Raw genomic sequence first — 22,525 nt, forward strand, 5'->3', positions numbered from 1 at the left:
ACTAGACCAGATCTTGCTTGTACGGTGAACAAGTTGAGCCGATTCACGAGCAATCCAAGCAAGGAACATTGGAAAGCTCTGTGCAGAATTTTGAGATACTTGAAGTATACTATTGACTTTGGATTGCACTACACAAGATATCCCCAAGTACTTGAAGGGTACTGTGACGCAAATTGGATCTCTGATTCAAAAGACTCATTTTCGACGAGTGGGTATGTGTTCACTGTGGGGGGTGGTGCTGTTTCGTGGAAGTCAACGAAACAGACGTGTATTGCTCGCTCCACCATGGAATCTGAGTTTATCGCTTTGGATAAAGCAGGGGAAGAAGCCGAGTGGCTCAGAAATTTCCTAGAATGTATTCCATGTTGGAAGAAGCCAGTGCCCACAGTAGTGATACACTGTGATAGTAAAGCAGCTATAGGTAGAGCACACAGTGGCTTCTATAATGGTAAGTCTCGACACATTCGTCGACGACATAATACCGTAAGGCAGTTGATCACAAGTGGTGTTATCGCAGTTGACTATGTTAAGTCAGTGGATAACATAGCGGATCCATTAACAAAAGGTTTAAACCGTGATCAAATGCATAAATTGCTAAAAGGAATGGGACTGAAAACCACATCTTAAAAGATGAGTATAGTGGTAACCCAACCATACGATTGGAGATCCCATGGGATTGGTTCAATGGGAAACAAAGCTATACAAATCTAGTTGTAACACTCAGAAGATTTTAATCTTCGCCCATTCTTCAGAAAGCATTGAGTGTTGTAACCTGCACGTGGTAAGAGGTTAAGTCTTTTGACTTTTAATGATTCTTGAAATCTCAGGGAGATGAAGTATGGCAGGATACTCATGAAAGAATCACCTATGTAAGTGAGAAGTGGGGCCGCTTCGTGTGTGTGAGTCACTTATGAATTCCAAAGAGGTGTTCCATGGCCGAAACGGACACAAACGTGAGAACTGATGGAGTTGAAACAATATTGTGTTGATGCTATTGACTAGGCATACACCAAGGAGGAATAGTTCAAGGCATCGCGTCCACTAGCCCGCCGGTATGTCCGATAGTGTTGGCTATGGAAGGTTCAAAACCACAAGTTACCTTTCCAAAGACAGTATCGTTTCTCGAGAACTGAGCAAAGAGTCTGCATACATGCATTTGTGTCTGGTGTTGGTTTGAGCTTGCGGCGCTCTAACCAATGTGGGGGATTGTAGGAAACATGTATCATGTGGGAAATTCCTAAAGGCTAGGCCTTTGGCCTTTCATATGGTGTAACCTCCAAAATGTTTATGGAGTGCCTTAATACCAAGACCTTTCATGTAGGCTCCCCTATCCTATAAATAGGTGTGGTTTTGAGAGATGAGAACACACCAACAATCATTCTCTCTTCTCTCTAAGCTCAAGCATTCTAGTTCGCATCTTAGGAGCACTACATTGCTCGGTTCTCGCCTCCAATTCAAGTTCGCCGGAGCCTACGAGTTTGAGGTGCTTCAACTCGGTAGGAGGAAAGTCGTTTCATCTTTGGGGACGTTGCGCCAATCCGTGAGCACTAGCCGGGGCGTATCTCGTCTTGCGGAGAGAGGGTTACCTCGACTCGACTTGAAGAAGACAATAGTTTGCATCTTGTTCTTTTATTGTATTTCTTTTGTTTTATTTACCTTCTAGTTTTTGGTTCTTTTGTAATAGCAAGAGTTGCCCGTGTAAAGGCTACACTATTTCCAACAATTGAAGAATGTCTATGATCCCAAAGAATAGTACTACATCATAATACTCTCCTGTTGGCTCTCCGATTAGCTGAAGCTCTGCCTCATTTGTTCTAAGTGTTCTTTCCACTCTTGCAGGCATACTGATCCCCAATCTAATGCTAGCCCACCTGAGATGAGAGTGTGTTTGAACATTTCATGCAAATATTGTAGTAAAATGGTGAAGATTAGCACAAAAGTTACTCCCTTCGTCCACCATTTAAAGAACCATTTTTTCATTTTGGGTTGTCCACTATATATAAAACCATTTGCTTTATTTCACTTTTAGTATACGGACCACATATTCCACCAACTTTTTACACTCACAATCCAATATAAAAACCAATACTTTAAATGAGTCCCACATTCCACTCACTTTTCCCATTTACTTTTCTTCACAAAGTTAAACAATTTCTTAAAACTCATATCGAGTCAAAAGGGCTCTTTAAATGGTGGACTGAGGGTGTACATGTTTTTGGTTCTTACCCTGCAGGGTCTAAAAACATATGTTCTACATTCGATAATTTCGGAATTGAATCACTTTCTGAATCACCATTATCTGCTCAAGAAAAGTGAGAAGGCATGAGTTGTTTAGGAGTTAATGTTCTACAAGAATTCAAAATAAGAGTAAGACTGTAATTTACCAATAACCGTCTGATAAGAGGGCGTGACAGAGCGCTCACCAGTTGATGCCGATGCCTCTGTGAAGTGAATACCAACTAAGAGACTATAGTCCATGATTCTTTCCTGTTCAAGAAATTCACAATCTTTGTCGACTTGTCTACAGAGGAAACATGTAGAACCTAATTAATACGAATACAGAAACACGAGTACGGAAAGATGGGAGATATTTCTTTACCTTCTAAATTCTTGATACCATGTCTTTTGTAGACGAAATATGAAGTTGAGATCAAGATCCTTGAGTGTTGTATTGGAGTCAATTTCTGATTCTGGCTTATCAGTCAATCTCCCAAATGTGGAACCTTTCAGGTCATATCTTTTATGGATCAGATACTCGGTGCAGAATAGATTCCCCATGATGATGAAACGAACCTAACACAAAACTACCACATGTTAGTCATTAAAAGAAAGAACATAAATGCAGAATAACTAGCAACAACAGTAGCAGTCTTTGATGTTGATGTTCCACCACTAAGCTTCTTACCTTCTGGCCATTTAGCCTTACACAATGCAGACCAAAGTATTTGGTGACAAGGGTGTTCTCAAATGAACGAACGTGGTTGTAATATGCACTTAGCATCCTTAAAAGCACCTAAACCACGACACGAAATGATGAGAAACATATTGTTGGTGTTGCAATGATTATGCAATCTTGGAGCTCACTTTTACTTCAGCTTTCTTCATTGTCTTGATCATGTAACGATCGTCGTTGGTCAAGTAGAAGAAGCTTCCACTTTTACCAGGTGAGGACAACTCTCGAAGAGCGTCATCGCCACAAATAGACAACATGTAATCTGCTGGATCCACCTTGAACAACATCCTCAGTGTTCTGTAATAACAAGCTACAGTGATTTCTAAAGTTGAAATTCAAGAATTCAAGACCAGCCAGCATTAAACTCGACCTTTTACCTGAACACTTTAGGGCAGTAGTCTTTCCATTTAAATTCACGTGAATTATGTGGTGGCGTGATCTTGGAACCTTCTGGAGGGAACTTTGTCCAAAACTTTTCCTTGGGATCAAAGGCCGATGTCTTCAGATCAAGCGATGGAGGCGGACCTGGTCTCCCCACTGAATGCCTGTTGCAGCATAAGACATAGTTGATGAAGCACCAGTAATTGCTAACATAGAAACAAACCCAAAAGTTTGTGAAGACATCTAGTGCCATTTAAGCCAAGGAAAAGATAGAGAGATAAACATATACCTAATTCCAAGCTGTAAATTAAGCATTAGGTCATAATTTCTATGCCCTTTGGAGATGGTCTCTCCTTGCCTCTTAGCAATCTGGGGCAACTTGATAGGCACGGGGGACATCGTTGAGGATTCGTCACCATCTCTCATTTCCCCCGATATCCAAGCTGAGGGTGCAGCCCCATCGGACAAGCGCATCCCCCCTAAATCTCTATCCACCCCAGAATCTATCCTTCCATCTACAGACATCCTCCTATGCCTCACACTCGGCTCCGCTCCACCCTTTGTAGACCTCCACACGGCCAACTTCTTTTGCGAGGGCCACATCGGTATCTTCTCAGTTGGGCATATCTTGCATTCCTTCAAATCTTCACTAAAAACTTGTTGAGGATCCCACTCAAGTGCATCATCACCCCCTTCATTATGTGCAGCTGAAGGATAGTATGTCCCATTCTGTTCCTCAGGATCACTACTCCAGTTTCCCACATACGAGCTCCCATCCTCCCATCTAAATGTCCCATTTCCCTTAGGCAGTCCCTCATCCCAATCCCCCTCATATACATTTCCATTAGGCCAGCTCATTTTGCCCTGCCCACAAATCTTGCCATTTTTCCATTCTCCAACATATGTAGTCCCAAGTTTCCATGTATACTTCCCATGCCCCTCTTGTGACCCTCGGCTCCATTCTCCCTCGTACACATCCCCATTTGGGTAATCCTTTATTCCAAAACCATGCTTCAAATTCATCACCCAAGACCCCTTATAGGTGCCACCTATGGCCCCTGTATAAATCCCCTCGCCATCCATAAAACCGCTCTTAAAATTCCCTTCATACATGGCGCCTGATGGCCAGCTAAAAGTCCCCTTCCCCATCGTCTTTCCCTTGAACCATTCCCCAACGTACATGCAGCCATCCGTCCACCAATACTTTCCTTGTCCATGGGGAAAGGTGTCAGACCAATAGCCAGTGTAGTAATCCCCGTTGGGGAGAAATCTCTCAGCGTGAAAAACCTCCCCAGGTGCGTGGAGCTCCTCTTCTTGATCAGAGGCGTCTTCATCAGTATCCACTACGTATGACGTTCCAAATATGGTGTTGGCTCGCTTCTTCGCCGCGGCTTGTGTTTTCCGTACTGTTGCCTCCCATGCCTTCATGGTTCTACCTCTCTCCCTCCTAATTCATGCACATCATCGCATGCATGCATTAATCAATCATCCATCTCAAATTCAAGATTCATTGCAATTTTTTTTCATTCTCTCTCTCTTCTCCTTAGACGCGATGAAAATGGGCAAATGGAGACAAACAACCTAAACCCGATAAAATGGGAAGGAAAATTTTATGTCTGACATTATTTTCACATAATCATATGTGTTGCTGCGTGTTGACATGTAATGTGAAAGAGTAGCCAATGGTTGTGCATATGTTTTGGATGTAATGGCCAAAAATGAAATTTGGGTGGACTAATACGATCTAATAATTAGCTTCCGACAAATACAGATTTGATGTCCAACAAATGACTTGTTCATCAGCCACTAAAACTGCTGCAGACAAGACATTTGCGACTTAGACGGATCTATTCTCCTAATATAGGACACACAATATTTAGTTGGTTGTATATAAATGTGTATTCTAATTCTCTCTAGAATTTATTTTGTTAAGATTTTTTAGGAGAAGAATAAAGGTTTAGCTCACATTTTCAAATTCAAAATACTATTTAATAAGTCGGTGTTACAATGATCGAATATTTTATAATCTATATTACCTCCAATACATAATGTTTTTTTTAAAAAAAAAATAAACAATAGATTGCATTAACTAATTAAAAATTTATTGGATCTAACTTTGCTTGTTATTAATAATATGAAAAAAAAAAAATGCATAAGTTTTTACTCTATAATACTCCCTCCGTCCCAAAATAAGTGACTTGTATTCCTTTTTGGGGTGTCCCACTATAAGTGACCTATTTCCATTTTTAGCAAAAAGTCATCTCTCTTACTTTGGGTACGGGTTATTCGGGCTGTGGATTTTTCGGGTTGTAAATATTTGTCCCTAACCCTAATTCTTCGGGTTTCGAGCTAACCCACGGGCTATTCGGGTCAGAAGTGATTTTATTTGTTTCTTTCTATCCAATTCAATATTCTAATTTATAAAAGAATAGATTGTCCTAAAGTGAAGAATTATCAAAGTGATTAAGAGAAGGAAAATAATAGCTTTTGAAAATTGAAACAAAATACATAAACATATCGCTCAATTAGTAGCACATGTGAATCTGAAGACAATTAAATGGAAATTATGCATTTCAAAAGGAGTTGAACGACATTCTTAATTGTATATCCAAAAATTAAATTCTAAGAAGTTAAAAAAAGATTGCATAGATAATAGTATGTCAAAAAAAATTCTATGGAGTTGAATGACATTCTTCTATAATAACAACTTTTAAATCTTCAACCGGATCATTGTCTTCGAGCTCGTAGTCTTCATCATCATCTATTAAAAAAAATTATATTATTATATAAATTTTGACAATTTAAGATTTCAAACTAAAAAGAAAAGTTACCTTTAGAAAACCCGCGCAACCAATTACGCGTACAAATAATAGCTTCCACTCTTTTAGGAAGAAGTCTATTTCTGTATTTGTTCAACATATGTGCTCCAATACTAAATGAAGATTTTGAGGCTACTGTTGTTATAGGAATGCTAAGCACATCACATGCCATCCTAGCAAGGTCTCCAAAGCGCGATGCATTATCTCTCCAATAATCAAGCAAATCAATTTCAACACTTTCATTCATCGAGGGTTCCTCCAAATAGACATCCAACGATGACTTTGCATCAAAAGTTTCACCTTTGAAATTCTTGTATAACTACATCAATAATATTAGTAAATGAGTTAAAACATAAATAAAATAAGTATAAATTGAATACAATTATAAACATAAATGCATGCAAATATTTACAGAAAAAAATAACTTACAGCAAATTCATCTTCATCCCAATTCAGTCCTCGTCCTATTTCATGTCTTTTATTTCCTGTTTTTTCCATTAATTCATGTTCTCTAGCTTGAGAACAAGAGGCAGAGCTTTCACCATTAACCTGAGGTTCTTTAAACAAAGACATACCAACACTCTTTTTCTTATACTCATCATACAAAATATACAACTTCATCTTGAGTTTATCAACTTTGTCCCTACTTGAAAATAGGATCAATTCTTGAATAACAATACTCCAAAACTTTCAATTTCAACCTTGGATCAAATACTGCTCCCATGGAGAGAATCTCACTATACTCTTCCCAATATTTCTCAAATTTTGAACTCATCTGAAGAGACATTGACTTCACTATTTCATCTTGACTTTTTGAGTTTCTCTCCAATAGACATGCAATCTTCCAAACTTCCATAAAATACAAATTCGAAGTAGGATAAGATGAACCAGAAATCAAAGTAGTGATATCATAAAATGGCTTCAAGAATTTACACATCACTTCTCCTCTTTCCCACTCTTCTTTAGTCGAACAATGCTTATAATTTAAATCTTCAAATTCAAGCATGTTAAAAACACGTCGATATTGAATTCCACTGTTAAGCATCAAATATGTGGAATTCCAACGAGTAGGGACATCCAAGCAAAGTGAAGAAGTTACTTCAATACCTATTTTCTGAGCACATTCCTTAAACTTCATCATTCTAGCTTCTGATCCTTTTACATATTTGACACTTGCTCTAATCTTTTCTAAAGCACCACTAGCAACTTTCAGTCCTTTTTGAACTATAAGATTCAAAATATGTGCACAACATCTAACATGAAAGTATTCACCATTACACAATAGTGAATCCTGCAATTCAAGTCTACTTTTCAATATCTTCACCATAGCATTATTGGCAGATGCATTATCCAAAGTCAAAGAAAAAACTTTCTTATTTATCTTACAATCTACCAAAATCTTTTGAGCTAGTTCTGGTCCAGAATGTGGAGGAGGTAAGGAACAAAATGCAAGTATTTTGCTATTCAATTTCCATTTATATTCCACGTAATGTGCAGTCAAACAAATGTAACCCGAATTAGTACAAGCAGTCCAAACATCAGAAGTCAAGCACAACATCCCAGAAATACTATTCAATCTAATCCTCAATTTCTCTTTTTCAGTTCATACATATTCATCACATCCGAAGTATGAGTATTTCTAGATATAAATTTGACATTCGAGTTCAAGTACGCAAGATAACCTCTCACATTCTCAAATTCAACCAAATTTAATGGAAAATCATGTACAATTGATATCTTAGTCATCCACTCCCGACATATTTTCTGGTCAATTACTTTACTCTTAGCCTTTAACTTTCCATCATGATCAAGAAACATAGCACTCACATCTCCAAACACGGGTTTCTTTTTACAGACTCTCAAATGGCGACTAAAAGTTGAAGTTCCATTTTTCGTACCTTCATATGTGTATGATTGACCACAATGCTTGCACTTGACAATTATCTTTCCATCTTTATCAGATTTTTCCTCTATAAAATGATTCCAAACTTCAGATGTTCTTCTCTTCTTCGTTTTAGAATCACCTAAACTCTTAATATCCTCAACACTTTCCACAATAATAGTTGGAGACGAGGCTTCCATCTTAATCACCTAAAACATAGAAAAAAATATATTAAAATCCATCTTGTGTGTAAAAAACTGCATGCTAACATTGTGGGAAAAAATAAGTTATTTTTATCTCTTAAGCTTATAAATATTACTCCCTCCGTCTGCGAATAGGAGTTCCGGTTGAGTTGGGTGTGGGTTTTAAGAAAAGTTTGAGTGTAATAATTAAAGTGTGTGATAGTAGAATGTGGGACCCATTTATATGAAATCTAACATTAAGAGAGAGAGTGAGAAATTGCAATCAAAGTAGATTAAAATTAATTGCAGCTTCTAAATTAAGGGAACAATGAGGTCATTTTTTATACTCCCAAGATAAAATGTCTAACCGGGACTCCTAATGGCGGACGAATGAAAATGGCCGACCGGGACTCCTATTCGTGGACGGAGGGAGTAAATCATTTAAAACGCAATTATTATTGCTGTCGGAATAAACTATTGGTTTACGTAGATTTGTTGTTCTTAAAATAATAATTATGTTGAAAACATAAACACTTATTCATATAAAGCCAAAACAACGTATATATGATATTTAAAATATATAGTGCATGATTTAGAAAAAATCAAAAGCCTACAATTAGTCAATGACCATAATCGATATAGGTAATAAATAAAAATAAAGTTTGTGATTGAGAGAGAAACAGCAACAAGCCTACAACTATGAAACTGCAGTTTACAAATCAAATAGAGTAAGCAATAACATAGTAGCAGAACCTTGTTTGACGATGAAAACGGAAGAAGTAGAATTCAATTTGAGAGGAAAGACGTTATGTTGCGGCGTTTAATATGATTATATGAATACATATTATCATATTAATATACTCTATATTTAATGTAATCCTATCTTTTAATCGAAAAATAAGACATAATTACCATATATTTTATATGCCATATATATTTCATATACTATAAATATATAAGTATAACCCAAAATTTGATAATATTTTTTTTAAATGCTCAACCCACGGGCTAACCCGCAACCCACCCGGACCAGCCCGCACAACCCGCCGACCCAAACGGATCAGCCCGTGTAGCCCGATTATGAATCTGGGTTACAATTTTCCAGCCCTAACCCTATAATTTTACCGGGTTATTCGGATCGACCCGCGGATTTTGGGCTAGATTGACATCCCTACTTAAAACCCAAGTAACAATGTCATAACCTCTAAGCCTAATCCAAATTAGAAAGAAATATTGAAAGAGCCCAATAAGCTAATATCTCTCTCAGGTAACCGTAAACGAGGTAACTCTTATCTGTCGCCATCTATATTCCAAATGCAACTTCGTTCCAATGTTATAATATCTATTTTTTCTTATAAATCTAAAATAGCTATATTGACTTTTTTAATGACTTTCTTTCACATTTTATCACAAAATTCAATCTTTTGCTGTAAACACGGGTAAATTCACTTTTCCTTGTATAGTAGCGACACTCGCAATCTGTGTGCTTCTTTACACAAAGTGCGCGCATAATATGCATCTATTGTCATGACTTTGAGTCCAATTCATGGAGTACTTTTTTTTATAATAAGAAAAGTCCGACTTGATTTTTAAAATAATATTTTACTACTTTTTTTTTATTTTTGACGTCAACAATAATATAAGCTGGAATAATAAAAAGTACTTTTCTTATTATTTTTACGTCAACAATAATATTATTTTTCTTATAAAAAAAGTACTTTTTTGATGTCAACAATAAAGTACCCGATACCCGATACCCGAGTCGAGGGTCCAATACAATAAAGTACTTTTTAAATTATTTTCACGTCAACAATAATACAAGCTACCCGCTAAATATAAGAAAAGTACTTTTTATAATAAGAAAAGTCAACAATAATATAAGAAAAGTATTTTTTTATAATAAGAAAAGTTCGACTTGATTTTTAAAATAATATTTTACTACTTTTTTTTTTTATTTTTGACGTCAACAATAATATAAGCTGGAATAATAAAAAGTACTTTTCTTATTATTTTTGACGTCAACAATAATATTATTTTTCTTATAAAAAAAGTACTTTTTTGATGTCAACAATAAAGTACCCGATACCCGAGTCGAGGGTCCGATACAATAAAGTACTTTTTAAATTATTTTCACGTCAACAATAATACAAGCTACCCGCTAAATATAAGAAAAGTACTTTTTATAATAAGAAAAGTCAACAATAATATAAGAAAAGTATTTTTTTTATAATAAGAAAAGTTCGACTTGATTTTTAAAATAATATTTAACTACTTTTTTTTTTTTTGGCGGCAACAATAATACAAGCTGGTATAAAAAAAGTACTTTACTTATTATTTTTACGTCAACAATAATATTATTTTTCTTATAAAAAAAAGTACTTTTTTGATGTCAACAATAAAGTACCCGATACCCGATACCCGAGTCGAGGGTCCGATACAATAAAGTACTTTTTAAATTATTTTCACGTCAACAATAATACAAGCTACCCGCTAAATATAAGAAAAGTACTTTTTATAATAAGAAAAGTCAACAATAATATAAGAAAAGTATTTTTTTTATAATAAGAAAAGTTCGACTTGATTTTTAAAATAATATTTAACTACTTTTTTTTTTTTTGGCGGCAACAATAATACAAGCTGGTATAAAAAAAGTACTTTACTTATTATTTTTACGTCAACAATAATATTATTTTTCTTATAAAAAAAAGTATTTTTTTGATGTCAACAATAAAGTACCCGATACCCGATGCCCGCGACCCGGGTTGAGGGTCCGATACAATAAAGTACTTTTTTAAAAAGTACTTGCTACCCGTTAAATTATTTTTACGTCAACAAAAAAAGTACTTTATTGTATCAGACCCGCTACCCGATAAATACAAGCTGGAATAAAAAAATACTTTTTAAAAAAGTATTTTTTAAAATAAAGTACTTTTCAGCTTGTATTATTGTTGACGTCAAAATTTTGACGTCAACAATAATACAAGCTGGAATAAAAAAAAAAGTACTTTATTAGTGTCGAAACAGGTAGCGGGTATCGGGAAACCCTGAACCCGACCCGCTACCCGGCGGGTAGCGGGTATCCACTACCCGACGACAATGGGAAACGGGGCGGGATCGGGTAGTTTGTTTTAAATTTTTGCGGGTATGGGTATACCCGCTACCCGCACGGGTATACCTGCTAGACCCAATAATACCTGTTATTTTTAGAATTAAGGTTTTCAAATACTTTATTTTAGTTAATTAGTTTCAAATCTATATATACTCCCCAATGATATACTTTATCTCCAATTATTTGGTGAAAGTAAAATTTTTATTAGTTTAGTGTCTTTAGATTAGAGTTTTAAAATATTTTACACTTTTAGTTGAAGTTATTTATATTGGACTTTTTATGAAAGTGAATTATTTTTTATTTTATATTAAACTTTTGAATGGTGATTTAATTTTGGACATGCTTGATGTTTCTATCATATTTGCTTATTTGAAATTTGGATTTGCATTATATTTCATACATAATCATATTATATTTAAGAGATGAGAAATTAACATATTTGTGCATAGTTAAAAGTTATGCAAATACAACAAAGTAAAAAAAAAAATACAAGTCTAAAATCAAAGTGTAGCAACTAGCAACAATCCCAAAATTCATTCTAAAATTTCAAACATGTACATAAAATTATTGTATTAGATGACTAGCATTAATGATAAGCGAAAACTAAAAAGTATAATACCATTGAATTATAGTACTCCATAATACACAATTCAAATTATGCCTACGGGTTTGGGTACCCGCAACTACGGGTTTGGGATACCCGATGCGGGTATGGGTTACCCGTTTAACTATACAGGTCGGATTTGGTAGTATAATATTGAAGTTTTCAGGTATGGATACCCGCAAAATCGAGTTTGGGTACCCGCGGGTACCCGTTTCGACACCCCTAGGTTGGATGTTCTTCAAAATACAATGCATCTTATTACACTACAGTTACCTATTAAATCAGTTGGATATTATTTAAAATGCAATGCACCTTTTATACTACCGTTTAGCTATTAATTTTTCTGTAACAAACACAAGCACAAAATACTCCAATTTCCGGCTAGATAGTATGTCAAATGCAATGCATCTTCTTACACAACAATTTAGCTATTAATTTTTCTCTAACAAACTCAATCACAACTCACACACAAATACTCTAATTTTTCTTTCATATCTTATGTCTTTTACGGATTGTTTTACACAAACACAAATACTCTAATTTTGTTACTAAATCTTATCTCTTTCGTCTCTTTTTTTCACACATTGTTTTTATGGGGACTGATTAAAATCAAAATATATATTTTTTCAAAAAATTCATAATTATAGAAATTTCATGTGCATGTAATGAATATTTTGTTTAAATATGATGGACTACCTCCTTCCTGTAATGAACATAATGTATATAAACAAAATGTCCATCACAAAGGCATGAAATTACTTATAACAAAAGATAGAGCTATATTTTTCACCACTCCCTTAAATTTTTATATTATTGATACATGTGCAAATGACATGGGAATAATTTAATTCTCTACTCCTTAGGGTATATTTGAATTGGTAGATAGGGATATTTAGAGTGTATTTAATGGCTCAATTGATTTGTTAGTTAAATTTTCTAATAATGGGCAAGGGTCCATTGAATTAAAGTTGGGAATGATTGTTTTATTATCATGAAAAATTCAGTGATAATAATCTATGCAACATTGTTTCAATCTTAAATTAACTGAAATTACTAATATAGTCCCTAGTCTTGGAAATATAGAAAAAGTCAAATGATAGTTTTAGAATTTCTTATTATAATGTGGCTTTATATAACTAACCAAACATGTGTTATTAAGGACTATAAATAGCATATTATCAATTCAAACACCACAAGTAAAAATTAAAAACCAAAAGTATTACTACACAAAATGATTATACTCATGTCTAAATTAAAAATAAACTTCAATTCAATTATTCAAATCACTATGCCCTTAAAAATGAAAATCCTCCCTAACAAACTTAAGATATTTATGTTAAGAATCGTGTCAATTTTAATGATTATTTTATTATAAAAATGATAGTAATTGATAACATTTGAAGCAATTTAACGCACCCTTTGAAACTTTAATATATTTTTGGTTACTATCGTATTCGTATGGTATTCCATCTGTCGAAATGATATAAATGATGCACATGAATCATAAAATGCGACAAAACACTCTAATCAAATCCTACTACAGTACAAAGAAAAAATAAAGAAAAAATAAAGAAAAAATAAACGTATCATCTTTTGTCTCGACAAATCATTTTTGTGATAGTGTGCTGTCTATCCATCTAAAAATTCACAACACATAATCACATGGTTTACTATTTTAAATTTAATTTCTATATCAAGTCATCCAGCTTGAACAAACCTGTAAATTTTATCGACTTGATGAATCACCACTATCTAGAATCACCCCTCCCAATCCCTTATATATATTGCTTCTCAGTTGTCAATTTGTCATTGCCTCATGCAACTATTCACATTCTGCTTAAAGATTGAATTTTTACTCTGTTGAACGGCAAAGAAACATGTCAAACCAAGCTGAAGATTCGTCGGAATACTTGTTGGATGATATTGATGACGCTGAAGAGAATGACAACAAGTTTGATGCCGGGAGCTGCAGCGATGTAGACGATGCCGATGGTGATGCTGATGTCAAAAGTTCTTCGCCCTTCACTTCTCAGCAATGGCCTCGAAGTTATATGTGAGTTAGGGCTACAATTAGTTTTAGTTACTGAAATTTTAGCTTCTTGATTTTCCATATTAGCAATATTTGGTTGATTCTCGTGAATGTGAGGCAGTTGATTTAAGATGTATTTTGAACTTTTAAGCACAAACTAGTGATTGGTCCTCTGTATTGCATGTTCTCCTAATTTGATAGGTATGTGTATTTTGCAATCTTCAATAACTCGATTACATTTCCGGTTAAGAATTTGATTGAATGTGTTATTCTGTTTATCCGAGTTGTGTTGCTTTGTGAAAATTCACTGCCCTTTATATAATAGGCTGACTTGAGGTCTAAAGGAATGATTTGGGTTACTGCAACTATAATGTGGATAATGGATGAAGGGTTTTGCTTGTTTTTGGCCCCATTGCTTACTAATAAGCAACTGACTTGCCAGTGTAATAGCTGCCCTTCTTCTTCTTTATTTGATTTTTTGATTGTTTTGTGTGTGTGTGTGTGTGTGTGTGCAGGGAGACAGCTGACGCTTACTCAATTTCCGTATCCCCAAGTTTTGGCACCTTGAAGCATCGTTCGAGCTCTAGATATTCGTTTTCTGAAGTGAACAACAATGACTTCATGCAGTCTGATGCAAGAAGAAGTTTGCTATCAAAAGAAGAATCAGTTGATGAGAAATACGACCCAGAGAGCATCTCTGTGGCAGGGTTATCATTGTCACAAAGGGCTTCATTGTACGAGCAACTTACTGGAGAGCTTCCGATCGGTCGGGGGTGCAGCTTTTCTCAGACTATCTTTAATGGTAGGAAATATGATCAAGCATGGAGTAGAACATTAGCAGCTATTTTGTTGATTTGTGATATCTCCTGAAGAAACTACAGTTTCTTGGGTGTATACTAAAAGAAATTGTACCATTTTTTCATAATAATGAATGATTTCTAGATATTATAGCTGACATTTTGAAGTTTGATAGAAACTCACAAGATTGGCCTTACTTTTTATTTCTTTCCCTTCATTGTTCGACTTTGGTGTGTGAAGCTCTCTTAAGCAGTTACTGATGCTGTTCTGGTGCAGGGGTAAATGTTCTGGCTGGGGTTGGACTACTCTCGACTCCGTACACAGTGAGAGAAGCCGGCTGGAGTAGCTTGCTAGTCCTGGCCCTCTTTGCTGTTATCTGTTGTTATACAGCTTCTCTTATGAGATGCTGCTTTGAGAGCAGGGAAGGCATCATAAGTTACCCAGATATCGGAGAAGCAGCATTTGGCAAATATGGGCGGCTTTTCATCTCGGTACTTCACATATATTACATTACACATCATCTATAACAACTCTTGTTATGCTAGAATATTGCTTTTTGATCAATCATTTCATGTGATTATCGATAAAGATTCTTCTTCCCTGTTTGATGCATATTCCTTCAACACCACAAGACTTAACCATTTTGAGCAGCAATGGAGTTGATCTCTAACTTCAACATCTCTTCTTGATCTATATTGTTAATCCAATCTTTTTCTTATTGCTTCTGTAAAATTTCTTCTTACATACGTATATAATGATTTATAGTGCTAAATGATATTATTAGTAATGAAATTTAATTCTTTCTAGGAGGTTTAATATATATAAGCCTCAACCAGTTGATACTTACGCCTCATATGCATCTTAATGCAGATCGTGCTGTATGCTGAACTATATGTAAGTCAAGCGTAATCAAATTCTATGTTCAATGCTATCCGTTTTTATCTGGCAAAGCATATTCCTTTAACTATTTCCCCGTAACTGCAGTCATATTGTATAGAGTTTATCATTTTAGAAGGAGACAACATAACCAGCATATTTCCTGGAGCAAGTTTGCAGTTGGGAAGCCTTAATCTCGACTCAGTTCACTTGTTTGGTATTGTTTCAGCTCTTATCGTTCTGCCAACTGTTTGGTTGAGGGATCTTCGAGTGATATCAGTTCTTTCAGGTGCCAAATGATTTCTGATTCATTGTCTACCGTTGTTTATGACTTATGAGAATCCATTAATATTTCTTGTTTTTGTGTAGCTTGTGGTGTTCTTGCAACTGTAGTCATTGTTGTCTGCTTGGTTTTCCTTGGAAGTTTTGGTGGTATTGGCTTTGATCATACTGGAGAACTGGTGAATTTGAAAGGGATCCCGTTTGCAATTGGTGTGTATGGATTCTGCTACTCGGGGCACTCCGTATTCCCAAATATATATCAATCAATGGCTGACAAAACAAAGTTCACAAAAGCACTAATAATATGGTAGACATATTCTGACCTTTTCAAACCTTGCAAATTCAGTAGTATTTCTATGAACTGACCCTGTTTCTCTTTGTCGTGCAGCTTTCTGATATGCTTTCTGCTATACGGTGGTGTTGCTGTTGTGGGTTATCTTATGTTCGGACAGAGCACACTGTCTCAGATAACTCTCAACATGCCACCTGATTCAATCCTTTCAAAAATTGCAATATGGACAACGGTAGATATCTAGATTTTGCATTTTGTCTTAGTTAATGACTATGAAAATTTGGTCAAGTTACTTATACAAATCTGGTCTATTCTTTGCAGATCATAAACCCTTTTACCAAATATCCTTTGATTTTTATTTATTTTATCATTTAAACATGGCAATATTCGAATTGATTTAAAATCCTGTTGGCTTCCTTAATACTGTGCACATACGCCTTGTTGATGAATCCTTTGGCGAGAGGCATAGAGGAGCTGCTTCCCCCGAGGATCTCTGACAGTTACTGGTTCTATATTCTTCTGAGAACAGTACTCGTCCTCTCCACTGTTTGCTTCGCCTTCGTTCTTCCTTTCTTTGGTATGCAATACAAAGATCTGATTATATTTTTTTAGAACTGCAATTTTTGAAAAAAATTTGGTCATAAGGATTAAGGGTCCATGATGTTCACATGTTGATGATCAAACTTATTTGATGGTTTTGACAACATTCAGAATATGGATTGAAGTTTTGGTTTGTTCTTACAATCTGCAGGTCTTGTGATGGCTTTAATTGGCTCTCTCCTCAGCATACTTGTGGTGAGTGTTGTATTTTAAACCTTAATAATAAAATCATTCATCCTTAGCGATTCCATAATAATAAAATCATTCATCCTTTTAGCGATTCCATAATTTGTGACGTCTTCTATGCTTTATATTTCTCACAACATTAATACTACTTCGTATCGATCTTCATGGATCATCAATCAAGATGGCCTAGAATGATGACATAATGCTTGTGTCTTTATCTCCACTTGGAAAGCATGATGATAGAAAAATAAGAAGGTTTTAGGTAATGATGTAAACATGTTTGTGTTGGCACAAGCATTAGTGCAACACTACATTACACTTGTTATAGTTTAGTTTAGTTGTTTGGTTAAAGTAATTACACTACTTTTTGCAGGCGGTTATAATGCCAGCTTTATGCTTCGTGAAAATAATGGGGAAGAAAGCGACGAGAGCACAGGTGATAACGAGCTTGAGCATAGTGGTATTCGGTGTGATAAGTGCAACTCTTGGGACATATTCTTCTCTAGCAGGAATTGCAGATAATTATTAATTGAAGCTTGCTTGCTGCCCAGATGCATTATACTAGTATTTTAGTAGTTTCTTGTCACAATCCCATTGAGGATTGACTTTGGTATACTAGTTTGAGATAATAATTTTCACAAGCACATATAATGCTGTGTATTTTTACAAGCACATATAGTGCCGTGTTGCATCAAGAACAGAGATAGATGGGGGCCTATGGTGTGATTTTTGCAGCACACACAGACATATATATGCACTAATAAATGTTTACTTATGTAGATGACAATTGCAATGAAAATGAATTATGGTTCACAAATTCTGGTAAATCTATAAGGTAAAGATGATTATGTTCGTGAACAATTTTTAAATTAATGAAAATCAACTCAAACAAGAATTACTGCTAAGAATATGACAGACTTTATGAGATGGACGAAAATAAAAATATAAGAGAATTTTAATAAAGTAAAGCAGAATTGACAGATGATCTGATACTTTCCGTAATTCCCTAAAATCACAATTTTAGATGGCATTACAGATCTCTAATATTCAAATTAATGAATTGTAAAGTTCAAATTGATTAGAATTAAAAAATTCAAAATTTTTAAATTATGATATAATATAAAATTATTTCAAAATTCTAAATTGTATATACTCCTACATATGAAGAAAACTAAAAATTGAAAAGATAAAAAAATTTAGAACATACGAACATTTGAAATAAAATCTTTTTATTATAGGAGTACATAAAAATATTAGGTTTAAATAAAAAAGAATTAATATTTATCTAAAACATTATCTGAAATAATATTAAAATTAAATTTCGTATCTGTATAATTTATAAATAAAATTATACACTTAAATATTTTAATGTGTTCCATATGAATTGATACTTTGGAGATCGAGAGGGCAGCATTGTGAATTTGATGAATATGGAGTGAAGGAGGAGTAAATTTTAAAGGGTAACGCAGCCACTATTTAACCGACCTTCCAAAAACGATTGCACCAAAATTGACTGCGGATTTGCAAATTCTTTACCCCTAAAACATGCTCCGATTTTCTCGTTGCGCTCCCACCATTCAAAGATTTTAATTTTTCTCTTCCGTTCCCGAGAAATTGAGGGATTCCTTCTTTGCAAATGGATACTTCGTTTTCGTAAATCCGAAAGCCATATTCTGATTTCTATATATATAGCCTAGATTTCTGTTCCATTTTTGGGATAAATGTCTGAATTGGTAGCGCGGACTGGACGGCAGCAGCAGCGCTACGAGGGTGGTTACCGCCTCATTGCTGGGTAATTTTGTTATTCTTGTTCATTTTTGTGGCGTATCGACGTCTACATGCATGTGTGTTTATTGATGTGCTTTTGGTTGCATGAGGAATTTAGTTTGATTTAGGGTACCGTGGGGAATTTAAAGCTCGTTTTTTTTGGTGTTGTTTGGATACGTGTAGGTGTTTGGAATGTGGTTGATAGGAATTTTAGAGTTTGAGGTTCATTTGGTAGTCATGGGGGTTTGGGTTTGTGGGCTTTGTTTAATTAGGAGAATCCAACGGAAAATTTGGATATTTTTTCTGCGGATTTGTAATGGTGTATGCTTGTTCGAGTGAGCAGAATTTGTTATTGATATTATTGTTGAGGAAGAAAGGCACAAAAAATTGGTGTGATATTCATTCTTTCTGTACCTTTTGTTAGATAAGAGTGGTTGAATTGAGTTCATGTTAGTGTAGAGAAAGTGGTGCAGTTCCAAGACAGGGAAGATAAAATTTAGGTTTCTCTAGTTTATATGAAAATAGAAGTTATGATTACTTCAATGTGATGTGCTTGTTTTCACTTATTTATAGATGCCTTCTTGTATGCCAGTGAAGGTATAGGAATCTCCAGTTGATTCATCATTTCTGATAACTTGATTTGTATAATCAATCATACATCATCTGTTTTAATTAGTAAGATTGCTTTCCAGGTGTATTCCCTTCAAATTCAGGAATTCAGAAGATGGTGATAATTCACCTGAGAAGGTAGTAGAGGTGCTGATGATCAATTCAACTAGTGGACCTGGTCTTTTGTTTCCAAAGGTGAGACTTGTCGCATATGCATTTTCAGATAAGTGGAAGTACATCAACCAAGCAGTCTGTAGATCATCTTTATCTAATCTAACAAAATGTAAAGTTTTAACTGTACTGTTACTGAAAATTTTAGTTGGTATTGTCTGTCATTTCACTTGAAGCATTCTTGTAAGCATCTCCATACTCTGTGTTGTTGAAAATATGTTATTAGTATTAGTAGATAATTAGACAATCTGGAGTTGGCATAAGAGAGACTGCTGCGGCCCTTTTTTGGACTTGAACCTTAGGGTTGTGTAAAGAGTTGCGCAGCACTGACTTGTGAAATGTGGATGAGAATGATGCAAGGAGACTTGTAACTATTCACATGTTTCCTTTTCCCCTTCTCTTTTGTAATCCTTTTGAATTTATATTTCTCTAGTTGTTTTGAGCTTTGTGGTGTATATCATGGATGAGCTTTTTGATGAGTTAATATTTGTTTTTATACTCTTCCTCAATTCAAATGAACTATAGCATTTTCGGTTTTGCATGTGGTCTTGGCTGTCGCATCTGATTTCGGACTGGTTAGAGCACATTTCAATCCCTTGACCCATAGTAGATGTACTTCATTTCACTTTATCTCTTCCAGCATGTGATGGTACTAGCAAATTTTTTTGGATTTTTTTTCAAGTTCACACTATGCACTGATTATTTTCTACAGTCCTAGTACATCAGACTGAGAATGGTTAATTGAATAGATGAAATACTTGTCATGTCGTCATCCAAGGAAACCATGGATCCTGTAGCATAATTGAAGTTAATTATGGATCCTGTGGATCTTTTGTGTACTTTCTCTTGTATGCTTGACACCACACTTTCTTGCATGTCGGTGTTGATCTTTTTCCTAGGGTGGATGGGAGAATGATGAGACGTCTGAGGAGGCAGCAGAAAGGGAAGCCATGGAAGAGGCTGGAGTAAGAGGCGATTTAGTGGTAAGAAAGAACACTTCTCCTTCTTTTTGCTTAGGTTCAGTTTTGCTGCTTAGTGGTTTATCTTACCTACCTCGTTTCATGGAGGTATTAAATCGACATCGTTTGTAACGCAACACATTATATGATATACTTCTTTATCCATACCAAACATGAATAATCATTTTATTGCCATTAATTCATCTTATCCAAGTGAATCATAAATCAAGAGACACGTGTATTTTCCAAAAGGTTTCACCAGTCTTTTCTGGACACTCCCCATATCTATCTGACTAAGAAATCTGGACCCTCCCTTTTGGCTGCGATTTATGTTGATGTGAATTTGTTGATCATATGTAACATATGCCAAAGCTCATGTTCTAGTCAAATAATCAGGTGCTAGTTTATGTTATAAGGTAGTACAATAGTACTAATTATTGAGGCTAGTATACTTCATGCTTGGGTGAACATCAAAACCTGTAACTCATTTAAAATTAATTTGATTCTTTTGTCACCAGCATTATCTGGGATGCTATCCTTTCAAGAGCAAAACCCTCCAAGACGCGTGTAGCCCGCAAGGTTTATGCAGAGCTGCCATGTATGCTTTGCATGTGAAGGAGGAACTCGAGTTTTGGCCAGAGAAAAGCCACCGGGAAAGAAGATGGCTGAGCATCCCTGAAGCCACTGGATGCTGCAGACATGTCTGGATGAGAGAGGCTCTCGAAGAAGGTTTCTCAAAGTGGTATGCCAATGGTATGATCAGTACTTTACCTAGCAAGGACTCTCCATCGGATTAGCATCGAATTTTCTTGTATGGTACCACAAAACTGATTTTGGTGCCAGTTTCATTTTAGTCTCAATATTCCCTTTTTTTATATGTAGCGTTGTTTCTCAATGAGAGCGATAAGCTAATCATTTTGGAGAACCTTCGTTGAGTTCGTCTACATTTTGAAAGAGTTGGAAAAGATGCATAGTTTTTGACGGAATCTCCTGCTTTTTAGCTCTTCTGCAAATTGCTATGTGCAGATATCATATTCATCGTACAACAATTGTATATTTATACACCAATACATGCAATCAAAATGCGTTTTTTTATCTAGGTTGTATTTGGTTTTTCTTTTTCTTTTTCTTTTTTTCTTTCTTTTTTTTTATATATTTAGTTGAGCAAATTCAGTGATTGCACAACATATTAACAAGTTAGAATCCTTTGATAATTAATGGGCAAGCTTTTAGAGCCTTCGCAGTAGGGGGAGCCGATTGGCCGCCCTTCGATCAGCTCCTACTGCAGACGGAGAGCCGATCATCAGCGGTTGCAAGAGGAGTAGGCATAGCCGGAGAGAGATCAGCGTCATATTGTGTGCACCAATCTCATTTCAATTTATTTATTTATTATTATTTTTAAATGTTTTTCTATGTTTTTATTTATTTATTTGATTTTTGTTATTTTATATTTGTTTAACAATTACAATGATTATAAAGATAGTGAGATAGGCTGCTCCGCCTCTCATGCCCCCGACTGATTCTACCATAGGCCGGTAGAATCAGTCGGGGGCATGAGAGGCGGTGGTTTATCCTGCGGCGGATGTCAGCGGTCGGCTCATGGGAAAACTTCATATGGGTTCGATGTACTTTTATCTTCAACCAGCGGCCCAGCATTCAACACGGGCTATATTCTATTCGTAATAATAGAAGAATTATGTTCTTAAGAACAAAGAGAAGCAGATTTATTCTATACTCGATAAGTACCAATATGCAATGGTGGATTGATACCATTTTCTATGAGTAAAAGTGTCCATCCTTCATTTATCATTAGAAGGATCTATTCGTAAAAATTTTCTTCAATTAGACAAATGAAAGAAAAAAACTTAGGCATTCTTTTAGCCCGTTCGTTCTGAATCAAATCTCCCCAAGTAGGATTCGAACCTACGACCAATCGGTTAACAGCCGACCGCTCTACCACTGAGCTACTGAGGAACAACAGGAGATTAGATCTCATATAGTTCAATTTTCGAAACCCGTTGGAAGG

At 35.3% G+C, this 22,525-nt stretch overlaps 3 protein-coding genes and 1 non-coding gene across 6 annotated transcripts; 2 read left to right on the forward strand and 2 right to left on the reverse strand.

The window, feature by feature from the left end:
* Nucleotides 1-1,705: 1,705 nt before the first annotated feature.
* LOC125194647 (phosphatidylinositol 4-phosphate 5-kinase 4-like) lies at nt 1,706-4,762 on the reverse strand. The gene is made up of 8 exons (XM_048092894.1): nt 3,624-4,762; nt 3,331-3,498; nt 3,085-3,250; nt 2,906-3,013; nt 2,600-2,793; nt 2,424-2,521; nt 2,227-2,299; nt 1,706-1,871 (listed from the first exon to the last, which is right to left on the reverse strand). Exons 1-8 carry the CDS (start codon nt 4,760-4,762, stop codon nt 1,706-1,708), a joined length of 2,112 nt encoding a protein of 703 aa, XP_047948851.1.
* An 8,868-nt stretch (nt 4,763-13,630) lies between these two features.
* Nucleotides 13,631-17,772, forward strand: LOC125197371 (amino acid transporter AVT1A). The gene is made up of 11 exons (XM_048096107.1): nt 13,631-13,983; nt 14,475-14,761; nt 15,034-15,248; nt 15,628-15,651; nt 15,742-15,922; nt 16,003-16,222; nt 16,304-16,439; nt 16,529-16,548; nt 16,639-16,784; nt 16,959-17,002; nt 17,367-17,772. Exons 1-11 carry the CDS (start codon nt 13,808-13,810, stop codon nt 17,520-17,522), a joined length of 1,605 nt encoding a protein of 534 aa, XP_047952064.1. The 5' UTR covers nt 13,631-13,807; the 3' UTR covers nt 17,523-17,772.
* A 649-nt stretch (nt 17,773-18,421) lies between these two features.
* Nucleotides 18,422-21,902, forward strand: LOC125191742 (nudix hydrolase 16, mitochondrial-like). Of its 3 annotated transcripts, none has more exons than XM_048089146.1 (5): nt 18,422-18,785; nt 19,453-19,564; nt 20,440-20,523; nt 21,018-21,252; nt 21,744-21,902. In XM_048089146.1, the coding sequence occupies exons 1-5, from the start codon at nt 18,715-18,717 to the stop codon at nt 21,899-21,901; spliced, it is 660 nt and encodes a 219-aa protein (XP_047945103.1). In that variant the 5' UTR covers nt 18,422-18,714; the 3' UTR covers nt 21,902. The 3 variants fall into 3 exon arrangements, with proteins under 3 accessions (XP_047945103.1, XP_047945104.1, XP_047945105.1); XM_048089147.1 differs by lacking the exon at nt 21,744-21,902 and adding an exon at nt 21,382-21,594 and having other exon boundaries at nt 18,427-18,785; XM_048089148.1 differs by having other exon boundaries at nt 18,429-18,785; nt 21,733-21,902.
* Nucleotides 21,903-22,401: 499 nt separating this feature from the next.
* Nucleotides 22,402-22,473, reverse strand: TRNAN-GUU. Its single transcript has one exon. It is a non-coding gene; the product is annotated as a tRNA-Asn (tRNA).
* Nucleotides 22,474-22,525: the final 52 nt, after the last annotated feature.

Source organism: Salvia hispanica, chromosome 6 (assembly GCF_023119035.1).
Source record: "Salvia hispanica cultivar TCC Black 2014 chromosome 6, UniMelb_Shisp_WGS_1.0, whole genome shotgun sequence".
Taxonomy (NCBI): Eukaryota; Viridiplantae; Streptophyta; class Magnoliopsida; order Lamiales; family Lamiaceae; genus Salvia; species Salvia hispanica.

Excerpts from the sequence above, each read along its gene's own strand:
- LOC125191742 (XM_048089146.1), top strand. The coding sequence starts at position 18,715 with ATGTCTGAATTGGTAGCGCGGACTGGACGGCAGCAGCAGCGCTACGAG. Across the intron at positions 18,786-19,452 it reads GGTTACCGCCTCATTGCTGG|GTGTATTCCCTTCAAATTCA; the intron begins GTAATTTTGTTA and ends ATTGCTTTCCAG. Across the intron at positions 20,524-21,017 it reads GAGTAAGAGGCGATTTAGTG|CATTATCTGGGATGCTATCC; the intron begins GTAAGAAAGAAC and ends TTTTGTCACCAG.
- LOC125194647 (XM_048092894.1), bottom strand. The coding sequence starts at position 4,762 with ATGAAGGCATGGGAGGCAACAGTACGGAAAACACAAGCCGCGGCGAAG. Across the intron at positions 3,499-3,623 it reads AATTTACAGCTTGGAATTAG|GCATTCAGTGGGGAGACCAG; the intron begins GTATATGTTTAT and ends ATGCTGCAACAG. Across the intron at positions 2,794-2,905 it reads TAAGGCTAAATGGCCAGAAG|GTTCGTTTCATCATCATGGG; the intron begins GTAAGAAGCTTA and ends GTTTTGTGTTAG.
- LOC125197371 (XM_048096107.1), top strand. The coding sequence starts at position 13,808 with ATGTCAAACCAAGCTGAAGATTCGTCGGAATACTTGTTGGATGATATT. Across the intron at positions 13,984-14,474 it reads CAATGGCCTCGAAGTTATAT|GGAGACAGCTGACGCTTACT; the intron begins GTGAGTTAGGGC and ends GTGTGTGTGCAG. Across the intron at positions 16,785-16,958 it reads CTTCGTTCTTCCTTTCTTTG|GTCTTGTGATGGCTTTAATT; the intron begins GTATGCAATACA and ends TACAATCTGCAG.